This window comes from Myotis myotis, unplaced genomic scaffold, assembly GCF_014108235.1.
Source record: "Myotis myotis isolate mMyoMyo1 unplaced genomic scaffold, mMyoMyo1.p scaffold_m19_p_2, whole genome shotgun sequence".
In the NCBI taxonomy this organism is placed as follows: domain Eukaryota; kingdom Metazoa; phylum Chordata; class Mammalia; order Chiroptera; family Vespertilionidae; genus Myotis; species Myotis myotis.
The window spans coordinates 49771052-49790630 of record NW_023416324.1 but is presented as its reverse complement, the minus strand read 5'-3'; the positions used below and the strand labels follow the sequence as shown (position 1 = coordinate 49790630).

The 19579-nt window shown below is 34.8% G+C and overlaps 1 protein-coding gene across 6 annotated transcripts in view; it reads left to right on the top strand.

Moving 5' to 3' along the window:
* ANKRD13C (ankyrin repeat domain 13C) overlaps positions 1–19579 on the top strand; it is a 78485-nt gene that overhangs the window by 31977 nt on the left and 26929 nt on the right. For all 6 annotated transcript variants that reach the window (XM_036347338.1, XM_036347336.1, XM_036347335.1 and 3 more), the window contains exons 4-7: positions 1336–1421; positions 2603–2648; positions 8791–8857; positions 13718–13862. In XM_036347338.1, the coding sequence (XP_036203231.1) occupies positions 1336–1421; positions 2603–2648; positions 8791–8857; positions 13718–13862 (344 nt within the window). The remainder of the gene's footprint in view (positions 1–1335; positions 1422–2602; positions 2649–8790; positions 8858–13717; positions 13863–19579) is intronic.

Below are 19579 nucleotides of genomic sequence, written 5' to 3'. Positions count from 1 at the left end.
CCCACAGGCTCCTGACCAGGGTTGGGAAATGAGCCTGCAACCGGGGCACATGCCCTTGACCAGAATCAAACCCAGGACCCTTCAGTCTGCGGGCCAATGCTCTACATACTGGGCCAAACCAGCTAGGGCGGGGCGGGGGGGGCAAACTTTTTGACTCGAGGGCCACAATGGGTTCTTAAACTGGACCGGAGGGCCGGAACAAAAGCATGGATGGAGTGTTTGTGTGAACTAATATAAATTCAAAGTAAACATCATTACGTAAAAGGGTATGGTCTTTTTTTTCAATAGTTTTATTCATTTCAAACGGGCCGGATTCTCTTTTTTAACCTTCTGTTTTTGTCTGTATTCCACATAGGCTTGAAATAGTTTATAAGACTGCATATTGTAAAATAGAAAAAATAGTATTTTTACATATATATCTATATACGTATATGAAAAAATGTCAGGACCAGGAGGAGAAATCACGTATTGATGTATATATTTTTTAATCTCAATGCACACTTTTCCATCTTCTTATTTTGCTAGACTTAATTCATTCAAGTCTAGTGTTTTCCCTTATTTCAGTAAATGTTAGCAATTAACTGATTTTTGCTAGTCAGTTTTAGGCCATCATTCTAATAAATAAAAATCATATTTACTTAATTGTAGACACAGTGAGTAAGCAATTTATATTGAGGCTTAACAGTAACTATATAGTAGATTTTACTTTATTCTTATTTGACAAATGAAAAAAAAGAAACTTAAGTTTGGGGAAATTTTCTGACTTGTCCAGGTTTATACATAGCTAGTAAGTAGTAAAGCCGGGGTTTGTACTTTAATGCAGTGTTTACATTTGAATCTTTTAACCATGGAGAAAATACTAAGGAGGTCTTCAGGTTTTATTAGATTCAGAAGTTATTGTTAAAGATAGAATAGGATTCATTTCTGTATTTTTTTCTGTATTAGTATTATGTGAAAATACAACCTCTAGTGAAAATTTGAAGATATACAATACCTGGTAACAATTGTAGATACTTACGTTTTTAGAAAAGTGGTATCCAATGGGATTTTTAAGATCTGCTAACTTTGAGATCTTTTAGATCAGTGTTACAACAGGACATTGCATCATCTGATTGAGATTGGTAAATCTTGGCTCAGTCAGGTAAATTCATATAGATAATTTAAAACTAGGGAAACTAGTGTGAATAATAACAGCCTTACTAAACTTATTTACTAACTACATCTCTCAATATATCTGTATAAAAGTCAGTGAAATAAAATTTTATATGTGAAATAAAATTTTTTAGTATGGTGAAATCTATTTTAAATTAAAACTTTTTTAAATTTAAATTTTAGTTACTGCTCTTTTAAGGAAGCTTAAACAGCAATCCAGGGAAAGTGTTGAAGAAAAACGACCTCGATTATTAAAAGCCCTGAAAGAGGTAGGCTGTATTTCTTTGCTGATTTTGCATTCAAAGAATAATTGTAAGTGTGATTTTAAGCATTTTTAAAAATATAGTCTAATTTCTCACTAATTATTGTCAAGAAATGGTAAAAATCCTGCTTAAGTTAAGCAATAATAGCATAACAAAATACTCTGATTATGATGTATAAATGTCATCTTAATGGGAACCACCATTCACTTTGAACTAGGAAAGTAAATAAAGAATTATTGCTTTCTTAGATGAGAGCTCTAAGGAAAAAGGAGGTAGGTCATAGTTAATGGCAATAATTTTTCTTTGTCCTTTAGATTAAAAGATTTCTAAGAGCTGCAGCCCCTGCTTCTAGCAAGAGCAGTTTGCATTTTCCTTATATAATTCTTTTTGTGCCCTACCTCTTGATGGTAAGAGCTGGGCGTGCTGGCTTAGAAAGAGAGGTTTATTTTCTGATGTTTTCTTCTGTATTTTTGATGGCTAAAAGAACTGTGGAAGAAAGATAGGCCTGTGATGATGATTATGTCTTTTCTTAGGTATGTCTTTTTTTTTTTTTGAGCTCTGAAGATATATAAATATATATATATATATTTTAGAATATTTGATTATAATAATTTCTTTAACAGTTATAGTCTTTGGGTGTTTAGTTTTTAATTTGTGAAATAAAATTTTACTCTGTAGTTCTCATATGGTGACATATTATTTCAGATTAAATAAACCTTTGTGTTATTACTTTGCAGAGATAAAAGTTTCTATTTTAATGGGTTGTTTTTTTAGACCATTATGAGGCTATATAAATAATCATTTTGGAAATCATTTGTTATAACACTTCTAAAGTTATTAACTATTTTTACAATAATACTTATTGTTATTTTAGTTATGCTGAGAAAAGGAATATTTACTTATGCAAATTTAAATGTCTATCAGTTTCAGATATTTTCCTATGTAATTAAAATGTTATAAAATCTATAGTGGTGCATATTTTCCTTTGTAGATAAATGTGTGCTATTGTAATGTTTTATTTTAAATAATGGACATTATTTTCTTTTTCTCTAATCTAAACATTGAAATTTTCTATTTTTGTCTATAGATCTTAAATGATAACAGATTTTTAAAAAGCAAAATGTTAAGTAGATATAAGAACTATTAACTAAGGTGCATTCAGTAATTATTCATATTTCATTTTCTAGCTAGGTGACTTTTATCTAGAACTTCACTGGGATTTTCAAAGCTGGGGTAAGAGTGTGCTATGTTTTACTATAACATATGTACACACGCAGAATTGCAAATGTAAAAAATAACTATTGTATATACTTGTTAACATAACAAATTTGATACTTGCCCCAGGAAAATTAATATTTACCATTATGTTGAATGTAATAAACTGAAGTGGTTGTTTGTAAAGCATTGAAGTGGTATTTCATTATCTCAACCTGATTAGTAACTTTTATAATTTTTATTTTAAGATTAAAAATGTCTTACATTTTTAAACAATGAAATGCAGGTTTAAATATTATAGTACTTTAAGGAATGTTCAGAGGAAGAGAGAACAATTATGAGATTATTAGATTACTGAATTAAAGGAAGTTTGATATAGTACTTGGATCCCTGAATGTGCAGAATTTGGTTAACATTTGATTTTGGATATTTTATCAGCTTTCAATCATTTTGGCCACTTTTCCTCTATACTTTATAGCTACTGTCTTTTTTTTCATTTTAAATATATTTTTATTGTCTTCAGAGAGAAAGGGAGAGGAAGAAAGACTGAAACATCAGTGATGAGAGAGAATCATTGATTGACTGCCTCTTGCACGCCCCCTACTGGGGATCAAGCCCGCAATCTGGCTTGTGCCCTTGACTAGAATCGGGACACTTCAGTCTGCAGGCCGGTGCTCTGTCCACTGAACCAGACCGGCAGGGTTATAGCCACTGCCTTAACATACTGTTTGGTTGCACACTGTTTCTATTATTTATGAAAGACCTTAATTCCAAGATATTTTTCAGTCATTTATTTTACCTTAGTAAGTTTCTCTTTTCCCCATTGTTTAAATAGGGAGCTTGATCCTAGTGACCTTAACTAACTAAACTGCCAAAACAACTAAATTTTGTTTAAAAGTTTTAAACAAATGTAATGTGTATATATATGAGCTTACATTTTTTTAAAGCATCTGAATTAATTTTATGATATAAAGATATTTGAATGCTCTATGATACTTACCCCAAAAATAATTGTAAAAATAAATCATAAAGTAATTATAAAAGTAAGATATTGACAAATATGGAAATCACTGTTAACGTTTCATACTAATGTTTCGAAATTTTTTTTTAATGTTTACAAATGTGTGAGTGTGGGTGCACAAATATATGCTTAGCATTCTTTTTATAAAAATATATTTTTATTGATTTCAGAGAGAAAGGGAGAGGAAGAGAGAGATAGAAATATCAATAAGAAAGAATTATTGATCGGTGGCCTCCTACACATCCCCCACTGGATATGGAGCCCACAACCTGGGCATGTACTGTGACCAGAATGGAACCGTGACCTCCTGGTTCATAGGTCAACGCGCAACCACCGACCCACACCAGTTGGGCCTGAGCATTCTTTTTTTAATGGAATTATACTATTATATGATTATACAATTTGTCATTCTTATTTAATATATCACAGGCATCCTACCATATTCATGAGGAAATAATTCATTTATTTTAACAGCTGCATAATACTTTACAGCATGGATGATTAAGGTTTTCCTAATGTTTTTCATCTCTAAATGTAAAGTTTTAATTCCTAAATAAAATTAGTTATTTCCAAAATTGTTACAATTCTACCTGATCAGGCTAGTTTTGGCTTCATCAAAATCACACATGATTTTGTTATTCTGATAGGCCTACCTTGCCTTTTTGCTTTATATATAATCCAGAAGCCCTGGTGTAATAGACCACTGAGAAGAAAAGAGGTTTGTAGTGGCTTTGAATAATAAAAGAGCTCCAAGTCAAATTGGTCTAAAGTCAAAATACATTTTTTCACTCTGTTTTTTTAACTTTTATTGAGACCCTATCTTCCTTGGTGATCTTAAAATAAGGGTGTCCCTTGAGTATAATGGTTCTTTAACTGATTCTCTTAGTAATATTAGTGGTTTAAATTCTAAAATAGTCCATTTACCTTGCTGAGCAAAATGTTTTAAAATATTTTGAAAGTGACAGTTCAGTTATATAAAGAAATAGAAATGGATGTAATCACTCCTGAAAGTGTACATACATCTGTAGTTACAAACACATTATAAATGTTGCATAATCAAATTCATGATGCAACCCCTGAGGTACTTGTTGAAAGTATTGGGGTTTTTCGAGAACTTGACTTTGACACAAAAAAGTCAGCACATCTATTTGTTGCTGATAAAGGATTTTTCTGATACCGTGTCAAACCTAGCTCCTGATGGTTAGATAGCATATGTAATTCTAAAAACTAAAACTCATTGACTAGATTTAGCTTAGACACTTTGGATTTAAAAACACTGGATAATTTTTATTATTAGGTTCGATTATCAAACTTTATTCTAGAGTTCAGGCATGTTTCTTCTCCTTGTCAAAACCCCTAAAAAAAGGGGGAGGGCAATCCAGAAGTTAGGGGAAATCTAAGAAATACTGAGATCCCAGGATTAAGTTTAATTTAAAGGAAGTGGAGCATACAAACTCTACTCTTTCCTGTGCTGTCATATTCAGTGTTTGGCTGAAAATAGCCTCAGACTTGGTTAAAGTGGGGATAATAATTGCCCCATCTTTTGCAAATTTTTGTTTTGTTGTAAATGAAATGTAATCATGTTTTTGAAGGAAGCCCTATATATTGTAAAATGTTAAATAATTTACAGTATCATAATCACTACTTCAAAATTAGGATTATGCATATAACATGTTTCAACAGAAAAACTGATAATTTAAAAAGTTTCTTTATCTCATTATCTACAGAATATTCATTCTACCCTATATATTTGGGGTTGTTATTTGCATATTATGAATGGAAAACATTAGGCTTAGAGATGCTAATTAAAATCAGGAAGTAAGTGATAGCAAAACCAAAACTTAAATTTAGAGACTCTTCATTTTTCAGTTTAGTAAATTATGCTACCTTTGGAATGGCATGTTAGACTCTCATATTATACTGAGTTAACTTAAAATATAGAGAATTTAATTGTTCAGTTTACACGGGAAAGGAAAAAGTCATCACAGAATTGGGAAAATATAAATTGCTCTATTTTTAGAATTCATTTCATAGCAGTATTCTTTTTTGTTGATACTATTCCCTCTTTCCTTTTGTTTTGTAGCTTTTTTGCCACTCTCCCAAATCCCCAAGCTTCTTTTTTGCATATCCTGATTTTTTATTTTATATAAACATATTTAACATCTTTAAATGCTCTTCAGAAACATTTTCAACTACAAGTATATTCCATCATTCTTGTTTTATATTTAAGTGATTTTCTTATTTTCTGCGTTAGATTTTTTTCTTGAGATTTATTTATGAAATAATTTTTGAAATTGTGCTTATGAAAAATTACTTCTAAGCATTTTATTTTCTCTTTGCATTCATTTCTTCCTCCTTTTCTGATTTTTCTAAATTTTGTTTTTATAGGTTTCCATACAATTTCAAAAAAATGTAGTAGATTAGGTTAAATTAATTTCGAATGCTATCTTCTGATCATTTTTTTCATGCTACATCAAATACTTGAGGAAGGAAAACTGGATTTCAATTAATGAGCATGAAAGAAGAGCTTTGACCATTGACATCAATTTACACTACTATTGCTTTTCTCAACTTCTATTGTTTCGTATAAGGGATTTTTTTTTTTATCAGAAAATGATTTCTTATATACTTTGATTAGGGTAACTGTTAGTTGGTATCCATTCTCTTTGGGCAGTAAACTTATTTTTGTATAGTAAAATGTCTAGAAAACAGTCTTCATTCCTGGAAATCATTTTAGATTCAATAACCTCTCACGATTTTAAAAAGAAATTGATATATTAAATGTACTTTTAGTGTTTAGAAAATATTGATACTTCTGAAAAAGCTAACTGAAAAACTGGTCTTTAATTTTCTCTGAAATTTTTGTTTCTTTCTAACCCAGGTTGATTTAGCACCCATTTTAAACACTGAATTTAAAAAAATATACCTGTAGCCCACTGGTGTGTCTCAGTGGTTGAGTGTTGACCCAGGAACCAAAAGGTCAGGGTTCAATTCCCGTTCAGGGCACATGTCTGGGTTGTGGGCTCAATCCCCAGTAGGGGGTGTGCAGGAGGCAGCCAATCAATGATGTTTCTCATCCATGTTTCTAGCTCTCTATCCCTCTCCCTTCCTCTCTGTCTCAAATTATATATATATACATATATATATATATATATATATATATGTATGTATGTATGTATGTATGTGTATATATATATACACACACACATATATACACACACATACATATACATACATACACACGTATATATACATATATGTGTAAGATATCTGTCTGTCTATCTATCTATCTATCTATCTATCCATTTACCTATCTGTATACATGCACACACACTAACATACACGTCTGATATGATCTTACTTTCAGGAATCTTGAACTTCATATTTTTTTCTTTTTTTGGTATGTGGTAGTTTATTATAACCCGATACACAGATTTATTCATCCATACAATAACTCCTAGTTCCCCAAAGTATGGCAGATAATAACTAATAAAAAGCTATCAAAAGATAGCTGTGATATGAATGTGAACAACATGGAATATAGACATCTATAAGTAAACAGTAGGATTTTATAGATTTTTGAAACTGAGGTTCAGTGTGCTTAAGTAACCAAGGTCACATATTTGGGATTCAAACTCAAATTCAGTTATTTAGATTTAAAAATGTCTTTTTCTGTTATACACATTACTTTCTACTATCTATTTACTAGAAGCCTGGTGCACAAAAATTCGTGCACTCAAAAGGGGGCGTTCCTCAGCCCGGCCTGTGCCCTCTCGCAGTCTGGGAGCCCTCAGGGGATATCCAACTGGCAGGGAGTGGGCCTAAGCTGCAGTCTGGCCTCCCTCTGTGGGAGGCGACCCCGGCAGGCCAATCTGGGGACAGCGAGTGGCTGGCCCTACCCCAAATCGCCCCCCACTGCCGCCGCTGCCCCCCTCCCCATCACCATCCCCTCCCTCTGCCCACTGGCATGTGCCCGCTGATCTGGAGCCACCTGTTCGCTGGCCCCACCCCCCACCCATTGGTCATTCCACTGTTCGGTCAATTTGCATATCATGTTTTTATTATATAGGATTTATTTATTTTAAAATATATTTTTATTGATTTCAGAGAGGAAGAGAAAGGGAGAAAGATAGAAACATCAGTGGTGAAAGTGAATCATTGATTGGCTGCCTCCTGCACGCATCCCACTGGGGATCAAGCCTGTAACCCAGGCATGTGCCCTGACAGAGCATCAAACTGTGACCTTCTGATTTATAGGTCAATGTTCAACCACTGAGCCACACCAGCTGGGCTATTTTCTACTATTTAATCACATTATATTTAAAGGATCAGATAGGATTCAGGTCCATCCAGTTACCCATTCAGGAGGTTTTAGTTACCAAAAGGGCATAGTTTTCTCATCCTGTCTAATAAAGAGGGGATATGCAAATTGACTGTCACGCCATCACAAAGATGGCACGCAGTCCCTTCAACCCCACCAGAGTCACCCAGTCCTTTCAGGCCCCCTGGGGGAAGGTGGGGCAGGCGTATGGTGTGGCCAGACCCTCCCTCAGCCCCTCAGCTGCCCAGGACCAGCCCAAGGCACAGGCAAGCCTCGGATGTTGGCTGCCCAGCCAACGCCCAAGGCGCAAGCAAGCCTCAGATGGTGGCTGCCCAGCTGCCCAGGGCTGCCTGAGGCTCAGGTAACCAGAGCCGACCGAGGCTTGCACTGCCGGCAGTGGCAGCAGCAGAGGTGTGATGGGGGCATTGCCTTTTCCTGATTGCCAGGTCACCTCCCGCCCCTGAGGGCTCCAAGATTGTGAGAGGGGGCAGGCTGGACTGAGGGACACCCCCCTCCAGTGCATGAATTTTCATGCACCGGGCCTCTAGTCTACAATAATATCCTACAATATGTATCCACAAGGAACATTATATCAACTCTGCTACTGGTGGTGTGCAGGGGTGGTGGTGGGGAATGTGGTGAGCTATACAGCAAATACAATTAAATAATAGATACTTGTAGTTGCTCAAAATTGCTTTACGTACATTTTAGGTGGGAAAATACTATTTCAAAAGAAGTTATTATAATTTTGATGAATTCCTAAAATGTTCACGTTATTCTTCTAATTAATTTTTACCTCTTCTTTTTAAAAAATATAGTGCCTTTACTTTCCCGAATTCTGCCTTCCGATGCATGTAAAATATACAAACAAGGTATCAATATCAGGTAAGGTGATTTGATTTTTTTTCCTGAGTAATAGAAAATTGAGATTTAGAAGAATCTTTCCCCCTACCCCTCTAGTAATAGCTTACATTAGGATGTAGTATAACTTAAACATGCTGTAATAAAGTCACAACATTTTATCTCATTTGAGACATACTATATACAGATAACCAAAGGTATCAACTCTTGACTAAAACAAAGGTATTATTCTTATTCAACTACAGAATATCTAGAAGGCAAACAGTGAAGAACATGATGTAATACTAAGAAGATTTAAGATGGTCATCTCCTTGATCCTGGCTTTTTAAGGAATAAGGGACACATAAGTAGAAGACCTAATTCTTGTCCTTCTTTCCCTACTCTTATACCCTTCTGTTCCCAATGTACCCATCCATGAATCCATTCATCTGTTCAATCATTTATTCTAGTTAACTTTTTAACACTAAATTTAATATTCTTCTGTTTCCTTTTAAAACTTAAGATTGATGATTGGATCATGCGGAAAATCTGTTTTACTCATTTCAGAATTTTACTTTTATCGTTCCTTATTATCTTTAGCTTTATATTAATGTAGGTATATATGTAAATTAAGTATATGGAAGTTATATATAATGCTAGTGAATATGCCAACATATATATATATATATACACACATATATATATGTATATTAGTATATTTATAAATTATATATACATATACAAAATTACATATATATCTTTATACATATCCAGAATATTAATTTGGATATGTAAGAGGTTAGAATTGGAAATGTCTTAAAATATTATTTCATGTATACTGTTGTTTTATAGATGAGAAAGTGAAGTGATTTTTACAGGAGCACTTTGCAAATTAGTAGCTGAGCCAGGACCTCCAACTTCCTATCAGTTCCCACCATGTCACAAGGCAGAAATTTTAAAAAGCTAACTGTATAAAATTCATTATGTAATATGTTGAATTTAGAGGAAGAGATAACCTTTAGTTGGAAGTAAGTTCTAGGATAATTATTCTCAAGCAGTAGAATTAAAGTAGAAGTTTATAAATTTTTGTTTTTTTAAAAAATAACCTCTTCAGAAGTTTCCAATTATGATAGTGCTCCTGCACATTAAGTTCATGATAATTATAGAAACCTTGGAAATTACAGAAAAATATACAAGAGAAACTAGGAGAGGATTTGATAATGATGTAGGTTTAATTCAGCAGCCCATTGTTAACAGTATATTATGGATTCATAAAAAATTATTCATCAATTTAAAAATGTTTAATATAGGCACTTGCCAAAGGTAGTAGCTAATTTGGGAGAATAGTATTTTATTCCATGTGTTATACTTTAAGGTTAGTTTTAGTTTTGTTTGATTTTTAGAAATAGCAAAAAAGGAGGAACTTTCTCTTTTAAAAAAATATATCACATTTATATATGACTTTTGGAAGTAAATTTTATTGTGAATATTATGTAATAAATATAGATAATAAAACCACAAAATGGTTAAAATGGAGACATGAAAATAGGAGCCTGAGGGAGAGTCACTGTTATAGAAATGTAGGTTAAGAGGAAGCTGCTTTAATGTAGTAAGACACTCAGACCTAGGGCTTACAAGCAGCTGAGAATGAAGGAGAAATGTGATAGGTTCTAAAGCTCTTATTTCTAAATAAAGTTTATTACATTAATGGAAAGGCTGGATTTTAGGAAGTTTGGCAAAGTTTTTTTGCCTATATGACAAGAATTAACTTTTAAAAAATATGTTAACATTAAATAAAAACTTTCAAATTTAAATGTCAAAAGACTTAGTTTTTTAAAACATCACTTCAGCCGTAACCCCTTTGGCTCAGTGGATAGAGCGTCGGCCTGCGGACTGAAAGGTCCCGGGTTCGATTCCGGTGAAGGGCATGTACCTTGGTTTCGGGCACATCCCCATTGGGGGGTGTGCAGGAGGCAGCTGATCGATGTTTCTCTCTCGTTGATGTTTCTAACTCTCTATCCTTCTCCCTTCCTCTCTGTAAAAAATCAATAAAATATATTTAAAAAAAACAAACAAAAAAAACCACATCACTTCAAATAAAGCTGAATTTTAAATATATCAAAGAAATCTTTAAAGTTTACTCATACCTCATGACATGCATCTGATCATGTAAATATGTTCTTTGGTGTCAAGGAGAGATGCATATTTTATTTTTTTATTAATATTTAAACTTTTAAAAAAATATATTTTATTGGTTTTTTTACAGAGAGGAAGGGAAAAGGATAGAGAGTTAGAAACATCGATGAGAGAGAGAGAAACATCGATCAGCTGCCTCTTGCACACCTCCCACTGGGGATGTGCCCGCAACCAAGTTACATGCCCTTGACCGGAATCGAACCCAGGACCTTTTAGTCCACAGGCCAATGCTCTATCCACTGAGCCAAACCAGTTAGGGCGAGAGATGAATACTTTAGTAGAAATAGGAAAGTGTGAGCAGCTTTATTGTTGTGAATACTAAAATATTTTCACTATTAATTTTAATAATTTGAGGTGATCTGTACCCATTGACTGAAATGATCATTGCAAACTTTGCCCCATTTCAGGCTTTTCCTGTCTCAAGAGAAGGCTCTATTTCCTTTTTCAGTGCTATTTGGCATTTTTCAAGTTTTTATATCAAAAAATATTTTCTGTTTAAATCTTTGCATTTATATAAAGATTTTTTGTTCTTCATAGCCATTACATGTCAAAAATTAATATTTAGGTTCATAGGCTTAAAGCAAAGGAATAGTTGATTCATTAAAATATCATGATACATTTTATCATTATGAGGCATGTGTGATATTTATCAGGCCATATAATAAATCGGGGATATTGCAGAAGATGTATTAGGTAGTCTTATTTCAATTGCAAATTATAAAAGTACAGATGAAATAAAAAGTGACTGTTATTGATTTTAGGTGTGACTACATCTAGGAGCTTAAATATTACCATGTAACTCTATCTCTGCCTTTCTTTGTATCTCCTTTCTCAGTATTTTCACCCTTACCCCTTGCAACTCACTACCACTGTCATCCAGGATGGGCAGGAATGGAATGGAGGCAGAGACTGTTCTGGCCACCCACCCTTTTTAAAAAGTTTTTTTATGTGGGGTGTAGAGTTTCCTGATAGCTGAAGCTTAGAGTCCAAATAGGGCACTTACATAAATTGATCTGTTTCTTTTTGATACTATCAGTAGCCACACCTTATAAAGGGAAGGGATAAGCCCCTTTAACTAGCATTATTTTCTCTTAGGCCATATGTACAAGTAACAACAGGATATGTTTAGCAGTACAAGCACTAGTAGTGCAATAGCAGGCCACTGGCAGCAGACCAGAAGCCACAATTCAGTTATAAAGGTGCAGACAGGGTTCATCCCTACAGGAGTTGGTGACTTGCTTTTTTTTAGTTCTTCTTGATTTCATTCTGAGGGAATATGTATATTTTATATGGCTCAGAAAAGAGCTCCTTGCACATAGGATAATCAAACTTTCCTATTTGGTCTGGTTCATCCCTGTTACCCTCGTAAAATTATTAATAGGATCACTTTCACTCTAAACAAAAAACAGTTTTTTATTGATTTGAGAGAGGGAGAGAAACATTGATCTGCTGCCTCCTGCACACCCCCTACTGGGGATTGAGCCCACAACCTGGGCATGTGCCCTGACCTGGAATCAAACCAGTGACCTCTTGATGCAAGGACGACACCCAACCACTGAGCCACACCAGCCAGGGCTCACTTTTACTTTTAAAAATAACCGTTGTTATTCTTTTGATGCAGTATGTGAGATGTTTCATTTCTCAGCTTTTTTGTTTAGGGAAACCAAGAATGCCCATTCACTTTGCCTTGTTCAGGGTGAAAACTGAAAAGCCTACAAAGTAATGAATTCTTATAATCGCATTAGAACTCAGTAGCTGGAGTGGATCTTTCACAGAGACTTAAAGGTGTTTCCTTGGGCATGATCACCATCATGTAACAAATGTGTCAACCCATTTCTTAGATTAAGGACTATGTTTTGAGCAGTTAGAGAGGTCCTGATGTGATCTACAAAGTCTTCAAACATTGAAGAACTTTAGGGTACTTGGGAACTTTCCCATTCCAGTATTCTCCCTAATTTCAGCAAGTAGTGATTTGTGAAATTTGAGAGCAATTCATTGGGGTAGACTGTCAGGTCTTGGTTACCAAAGAGCACAATAAATACACTAAAGTGAATCTGTGAGCTTTTGACATAGGAATGATCCATAAGATTTTCAAGCTGTGGAGATGTTGGAAAAGAGAATGCTAATTGAATCTAGGAAGTCAAACAGAAAGGCTGAAAGATTTTGGGATAATTTAAGCGGGTTACCAAGTGGAAGGATGAAGCAAGTTTTGGTACCTGATGGTTAGGGATAGGGCATAGATATAGAGCAAAAGGCCAAGAATGTGGTACATCCTTTGCTTTTACAACCTTCTTAATTACTCTGCTGAGTCAGTAACATGGTCTTAAAGGAATCAAAGAATATTAGACAGGTTTGCTTTCTTTTTCTGTCCTGAAGTTATTTTTATGGATTAGTTACAGTAAGGGAAATGGTAGGGAACAAAGGCACAATATTTCAACAATGGGGAAACAATCTTTATTAGAGTATATAGTCAGAAAAATGAAATACTTGTAAAATGGAATATATTTAAATATCTTTTTGGTGTTTTTTTTTTTTTTTTTCAAATAAGATACTTTAAACTCAGTTGTGTGTGTTTTTCTCTAAATTTGACTTTGAAATATGGTATTAGCATCTTGGTTTGAGTTTAGAAGGAACAAAGTTTGGTTTAATTATTATGGACTGTTATTGAAATTTATTTGTCAGAATTTCTCATCCACATATCTTTCACAGGCTTGACACTACTCTCATAGACTTTACTGACATGAAGTGCCAACGAGGGGATTTAAGCTTCATTTTCAATGGGGATGCAGCACCCTCTGAATCTTTTGTAGTATTAGACAATGAACAAAAAGTTTATCAGCGAATACACCATGAGGTGAGCATTCCTCTAAATGGTTTTTAAAACATGTCTTCTTATGGAACCAAGTGTCAGTGTAATTGTTTCAAAGGGCTTAAGGTATAATTGGGATTGATCCTAAAGCTTTTATTTCCTTACTACTAGTTTTTTAGTTTTATTTTATTTTATATATTTTCATCTGGTTTTCATCTTGATCAAGCCAGTGAGTCTGTTTGCTCATAATTCACTGATGATCTTCTAGTTAGGTGAACTCCATTTTCTCTTAGTTCTTATTTGTTGAATCTGCGCTGTCCCTTTTGCCATTTATTATCTTACAACCGTCGCTTCTTTTAAAATGTTACTGACCATCCCTATCTCTTTATTTGTACTTTGATTCTCTGTCTGTACTCTTATTTTTCCTCACTCTTTGACTGCCTTTCTTTTATCTTTTTCTTCTTAAAGTACAAAATTATCTTCCTTTCATCACATCAGAAATCTATGTTGGGGTTGCCTACCCAACCATCATTGAAAACCAAATGCACCATTATCCTCATCCTTTAATTTCCTGAATGCCCCTTTCCCTGCTTTTAGAGATGCTGGAAAGACAAAGCTTTTCTAGTATCTCTATCATTGATAGTACTACAAAATTTTCTTAGTCAACATTTTGTTTTGTCACTTTTTAAATTTTGTTGTTATTTTTCACCACTTCATTTCTGCATATTGTCATTCACCACACCTTATGGTTCCTTCCTCAACATCTCTTAGATTAGAACTTCCTACTACCATATCTGTTGATGAGACCTTAGTTACCTTGTACGTGTACTATTGAAAAGTAGTGTCTTAACTGGCACTGAGCAATGAAGATTTAGATTGGAAGAGGAGAAGGTATTCCTTGTGGAGCACACAGGGTGAGTAAAGTCAGGGAAGTGGGAATAAGAATGGTCTTTTGGGGAAACAGAAAAGAGATCTGAGTAGAGTGAAGTTTTCTCTTACTGAGTATGCAAACATGGTTTATGGCAGGTCTTAAAAGCCAGAAAACTTAGGATTTGCTGTAGTTAGTAACAAAGTCATAGATTCTTAAATTATTGATATCATCTAAAAGTAATTCAAGTGAATTAATCTTATGCATTTCTTTCACTTTCCCTCCCTTCCTTTCTTAAACATTTATCAAGGACCTAGTAAATGCTAGACACTTCTAAATGCTATGGATAGTGGATCTGTATTAATAGTGTATCTCCATTATTATTATATAATTATATTAAGCATTAATTGCCAGCATATTGGAACTATTATTTAAGTACTTTAATTAAAAAGTATTTATCATTAAATTCTTAAAATAACCTATCAAAGTAAGTACTTTTATTATCTTCATTTTTTTGTCTTTTTGCTTTATTGTTATGAAGCATCTTTAAAATTACATATGTTGCCCTGACCGGTTTGGCTCAGTGGATAGAGCATCAGCCTGCGGACTGAAAGGTCCCAGGTTCAATTCCGGCCAAGGGCATGTACCTTGGTTGCAGGCACATCCCCAGTAGGAGGTGTGCAAGAGGCAGCTGATCGATGTTTCTCTCTCATCGATGTTTCTAACTCTCTATCCCTCTCCCTTCCTCTCTGTAAAAAATCAATAAGATATATTTTTTTAAAAAAAATAAATAAAATAAAATTACATATGTTAACGAAGCCAGTATAAACTTTGATTACTTTGTGAAAAGTTGAGTGAGCTTATCCTCTCTCTGCCATGCTGTTACTTAACTGTAAAGAACACCTGGCCCTAAAAGGTTGGATTCATTTTCCCCTGGGGAGGGATTATGTTCATTTTACACATGAGAAAATTGAGGCTTACAAATATTAAATGACATGTTCAAGATCACATAGCTGGTATGCAGAATGGATTGCAAAAGGAAGAGATTGGAGGCAGGGAAGTTATGGTTATACAGTTTAGAGGGGATGAGGTTCTTAACTAAGATGGTGTAGTGAATAATTAAGAAAGAGAAATTATGACTTATATTTCCAAGAATGAAATAATAGGACTTGCTAAATAGGTTGAGTGAATTAAGAATTGGAAAGATTTAAGGGTGAGTGTAGTGATTCTGTCTTGAGGAGTGGAATGACGGTTTCCACTGATAAAATTGGGTTATTTGGAAAAGGAAATAGGTTTGGGGTTTTGGATAATGCTCATTTTGAGTCCATTGCTAAAACCAGCACACCTGTTTCAACCTTCTCTTTATTAGACTTCTTTGAAGTATTTGCTATTATTGATAACTCAGTTCTTAAAATTTTCATTTCCTTATGAATTGACCTTCGTCTGTTGTTCTTTTCTCTCCATCTTATTCTCCTTTCCCTGTTCCCTACTCACCTGTTTAATCTTGATTTGCCTCTGATGTGGCCCTCATTTTTACAAACTGGCAGAATAATCTCTTCTATTCTCACAAAGTATGTATTTGTACCGCAGATAAATCTTCTGAGTGGAAACCTATCTACTCAAATGGGATATCATGTATGTCTCCAAGATAACTTCAAAATTTAGTTTGTCTAAAGCTAAACTCATTATTTTCCCTCCAAGCCTCCTTTTTTTTCCTTTTTCCCCATTTTCCTTCTTTTCGTGAATGACGTCATTTTCTATTCATCCAGATAACTGAGAATTATTTTTGACATCTTTTCTTATACTTCATGTTTTCTAACTAGAGATTATGTATAGTCATTTCTCTTTCCCTGTGTCTAATAAATATCCCTTTTTTTTTCCATAGGGTTAATGCCTCAATTTAGATATTCATTATCTTTCAACTCGACTATCACAAGTCTTATAAATGATCTTCCTGGCCCCCTTCTGTTCTGCTTCTAAATTATCTCACACATTGGAGATAGATTAAATGTTGAAAACAAATTTATGAAACCTGCCTTCTTTAAAGACATTTTAAAGTTTCCTGTTCCTAAAGAGGGAAATCCACATTCCTTAGCATGATATGGTTACTTCTGTGACCTGGTTTTTCCCGCCTTTTTCTTACTTTGCTGTCTTAGATACAGTAGTACTTACCTCTTTGTAATTTTTCAGACATGCCAGGCTATTTAGCGTTTATTTTATTGTTCACATTGTTTCCACTTCCTGGAATGCCCTTCTTCTTGCACCTTCATACTTAAGGGGCACTGCTTAGTGTCACTTCCTCCCCTGCCAGGTGACCATTGTTTTCTTTATGCTTTCGCTGAATATGGTATCAAAGACCCTCTTCTGCTATTTGTTTATGTGGCTTTCTTCCTTTGTGGGGTTAAACCCCTCACGGTTATGGGGTTCATTTAGTTGTAGTCTCTGGTACCTGATACAGCATCAGTACTTTCTAGGCAAGAGTTTGGGAACCTTTCTGTAAAGGTATAGATCAGCGGTTCTCAACCTGTGGGTCGCGGCCCCTTTGGGGGTTGAACGACCCTTTCACGGGGTCACCTAAGACCATCGGAAAACACATATATAATTACATATTGTTTTTGTGATTCATCACTGTGGTTTAATTATGTTCAGTTTGTAACAATGAAATTGGGGGTCACCACAACATGAGGAACTGTATTAAAGGGTCGCGGCATTAGGAAGGTTGAGAACCACTGGTATAGATAATAAATATTTTAGATATTAAGATATATTTGCATGCCATATGATCTCTGTCACAACTACTCAACTCTGCTGTGATTAGTATAAAAGCAGCCAGAGATATTATGTACATGAATGATGAAAAATGTAGTGGATTGGATTTGGCCTGCTGGCCATAGTTTGCTGACTTTTCCTATAGATTCAGATATTTATTAAATAATTTGACCTATTGCATATTAAATGAGAATAGCATAGCTAACTAGGCAGAGGTAAGTGGAAATATGGTACTGAAAGAGAAACCAAAGATTAAGGCTAGTGGTGTAAACATTAGCTGATGTTAGAGTATTGATGAAGTCACCACCAAAGGACTGGTATTTAAGGTATGTATATGTGTGTATTTTATGCCTAAAACTTACAGATAAGCTGGATTTTGAGTAATAATCCTTAAGAAGGAAATACTTGTTTATTCTAATGGGCATATATAAGTAATAACTGTTCAATGAATGTTTGTTGAATGGATGTAATAGTTTTTTTTCAATGATATGGTGATGATCAGTCTATGATTTATAGAAGAGTTCTGTTCTAAAAGTTTATTTAAAAACAGGGTGTTTGAAGCAAGGCAAATTTCTTCACAGTCTTTTTTTTTTTTTTTTTAATATATATTTTATTGATTTTTCACAGAGAGGAAAGGAGAGGGATAGAGAGTTAGAAATATCGATGAGAGAGAAACATCGATCAGTTGCCTCCTGCACACCCCCTACTGGGGATGTGCCCGCAACCAAGGTACATGCCCTTGGCCGGAATCGAACCTGGGACCTTTCAGTCCGCAGGCCGACGCTCTATCCACTGAGCCAAACCAGTTAGGGCTCTTCACAGTCTTATATGTAATGTTGTTCTCAAGCTAATACACAAAATCCTAATTGATTGTAATATATTTGTAAGATAATGTCTGACAGTTCTGTATAACCTATGTCTGCCCAAAATTTTCTTAAGAAAATTGTGTTCTGAATTAGTTTGGGTTACCAGAAATACATTTGTACCTTAGCATTAATATCAAGAGTTTCCATTCCTCACTTGTAAGGGTGAAGGAAATGGTACTATCCCAGTCCCAAGGTATTGCTGTTTTTCCTATAGACGATAGATTAAGAATTGGACTATATCTGGGTGAAAGTTCAAGGGTGAAAAATAGAAAATGGGCCTCTTGATAATCTATAATAATAAAAGCGTAATATGGTAATTCAACTGGACAGCCAAACAACCTTCCGGACGAAGCTGGGGCTACGAGGGTCTAGGCAAGCCACCGCAGCTGCAAGGGCCAAGCCCTTTGCACGAATTTTGTGCATCGGGCCTCAAGTATACAAATAAGGAGGTGTGGGAAATCAAGCCTCTCGACCAGTGGTCGCCAACCTGTGGGTCACGACCCCTTTGGGGGTCGAACGACCCTTTCACAGGGGTCGCCTAAGACCATCGGAAAACACATATATAATTACATATTGTTTTTGTGATTAATCACTATGCTTTAATTATGTTCAATTTGTAACAATGAAAATACATCCTGCATATCCGATATTTACATTACGACTCATAACAGTAGCAAAATTACAGTTATGAAGTAGCAACGAAAATAATTTTATAGCCGAAACCGGTTTGGCTTAGTGGATAGAGCGCCGGCCTGCGGACTGAGGGGTCCCGGGTTCGATTCCGGTCAAGGGCATGTACCTGGGTTGCGGGCACATCCCCAGTAGGAGATGTGCAGGAGGCAGCTGATCGATATTTCTCTCTCATCGATGTTTCTAGCTCTCTATCTCTCTCCCTTCCTCTCTGTAAAAAATCAATAAAAATATATTTAAAAAAAAAAAGAAAATAATTTTATGGTTGGGGGTCACCACAACATGAGGAACTGTATTAAAGGGTCGTGGCATTAGGAAGGTTGAGAACCACTGCTCTAGACATTGTAAACTTCATGCACAGTTCTCATTCTCCAGCGAGCTCTCTAGATTCTGCCTTTTATTCTCCCCCCCCCCCTTTTTTTTTTCTACTTGAGACTCTTTGATCCTAAGTATCAGAGACTCTCTTGGCCTGTTAAAGATAGAATCTCATCTTTTACCTGCTCACTTACCCTCTGTACCTGATTTCTTAGTCTTCTGCTCCTGAAACAAGCACAAAAGCTTTCTCTTTT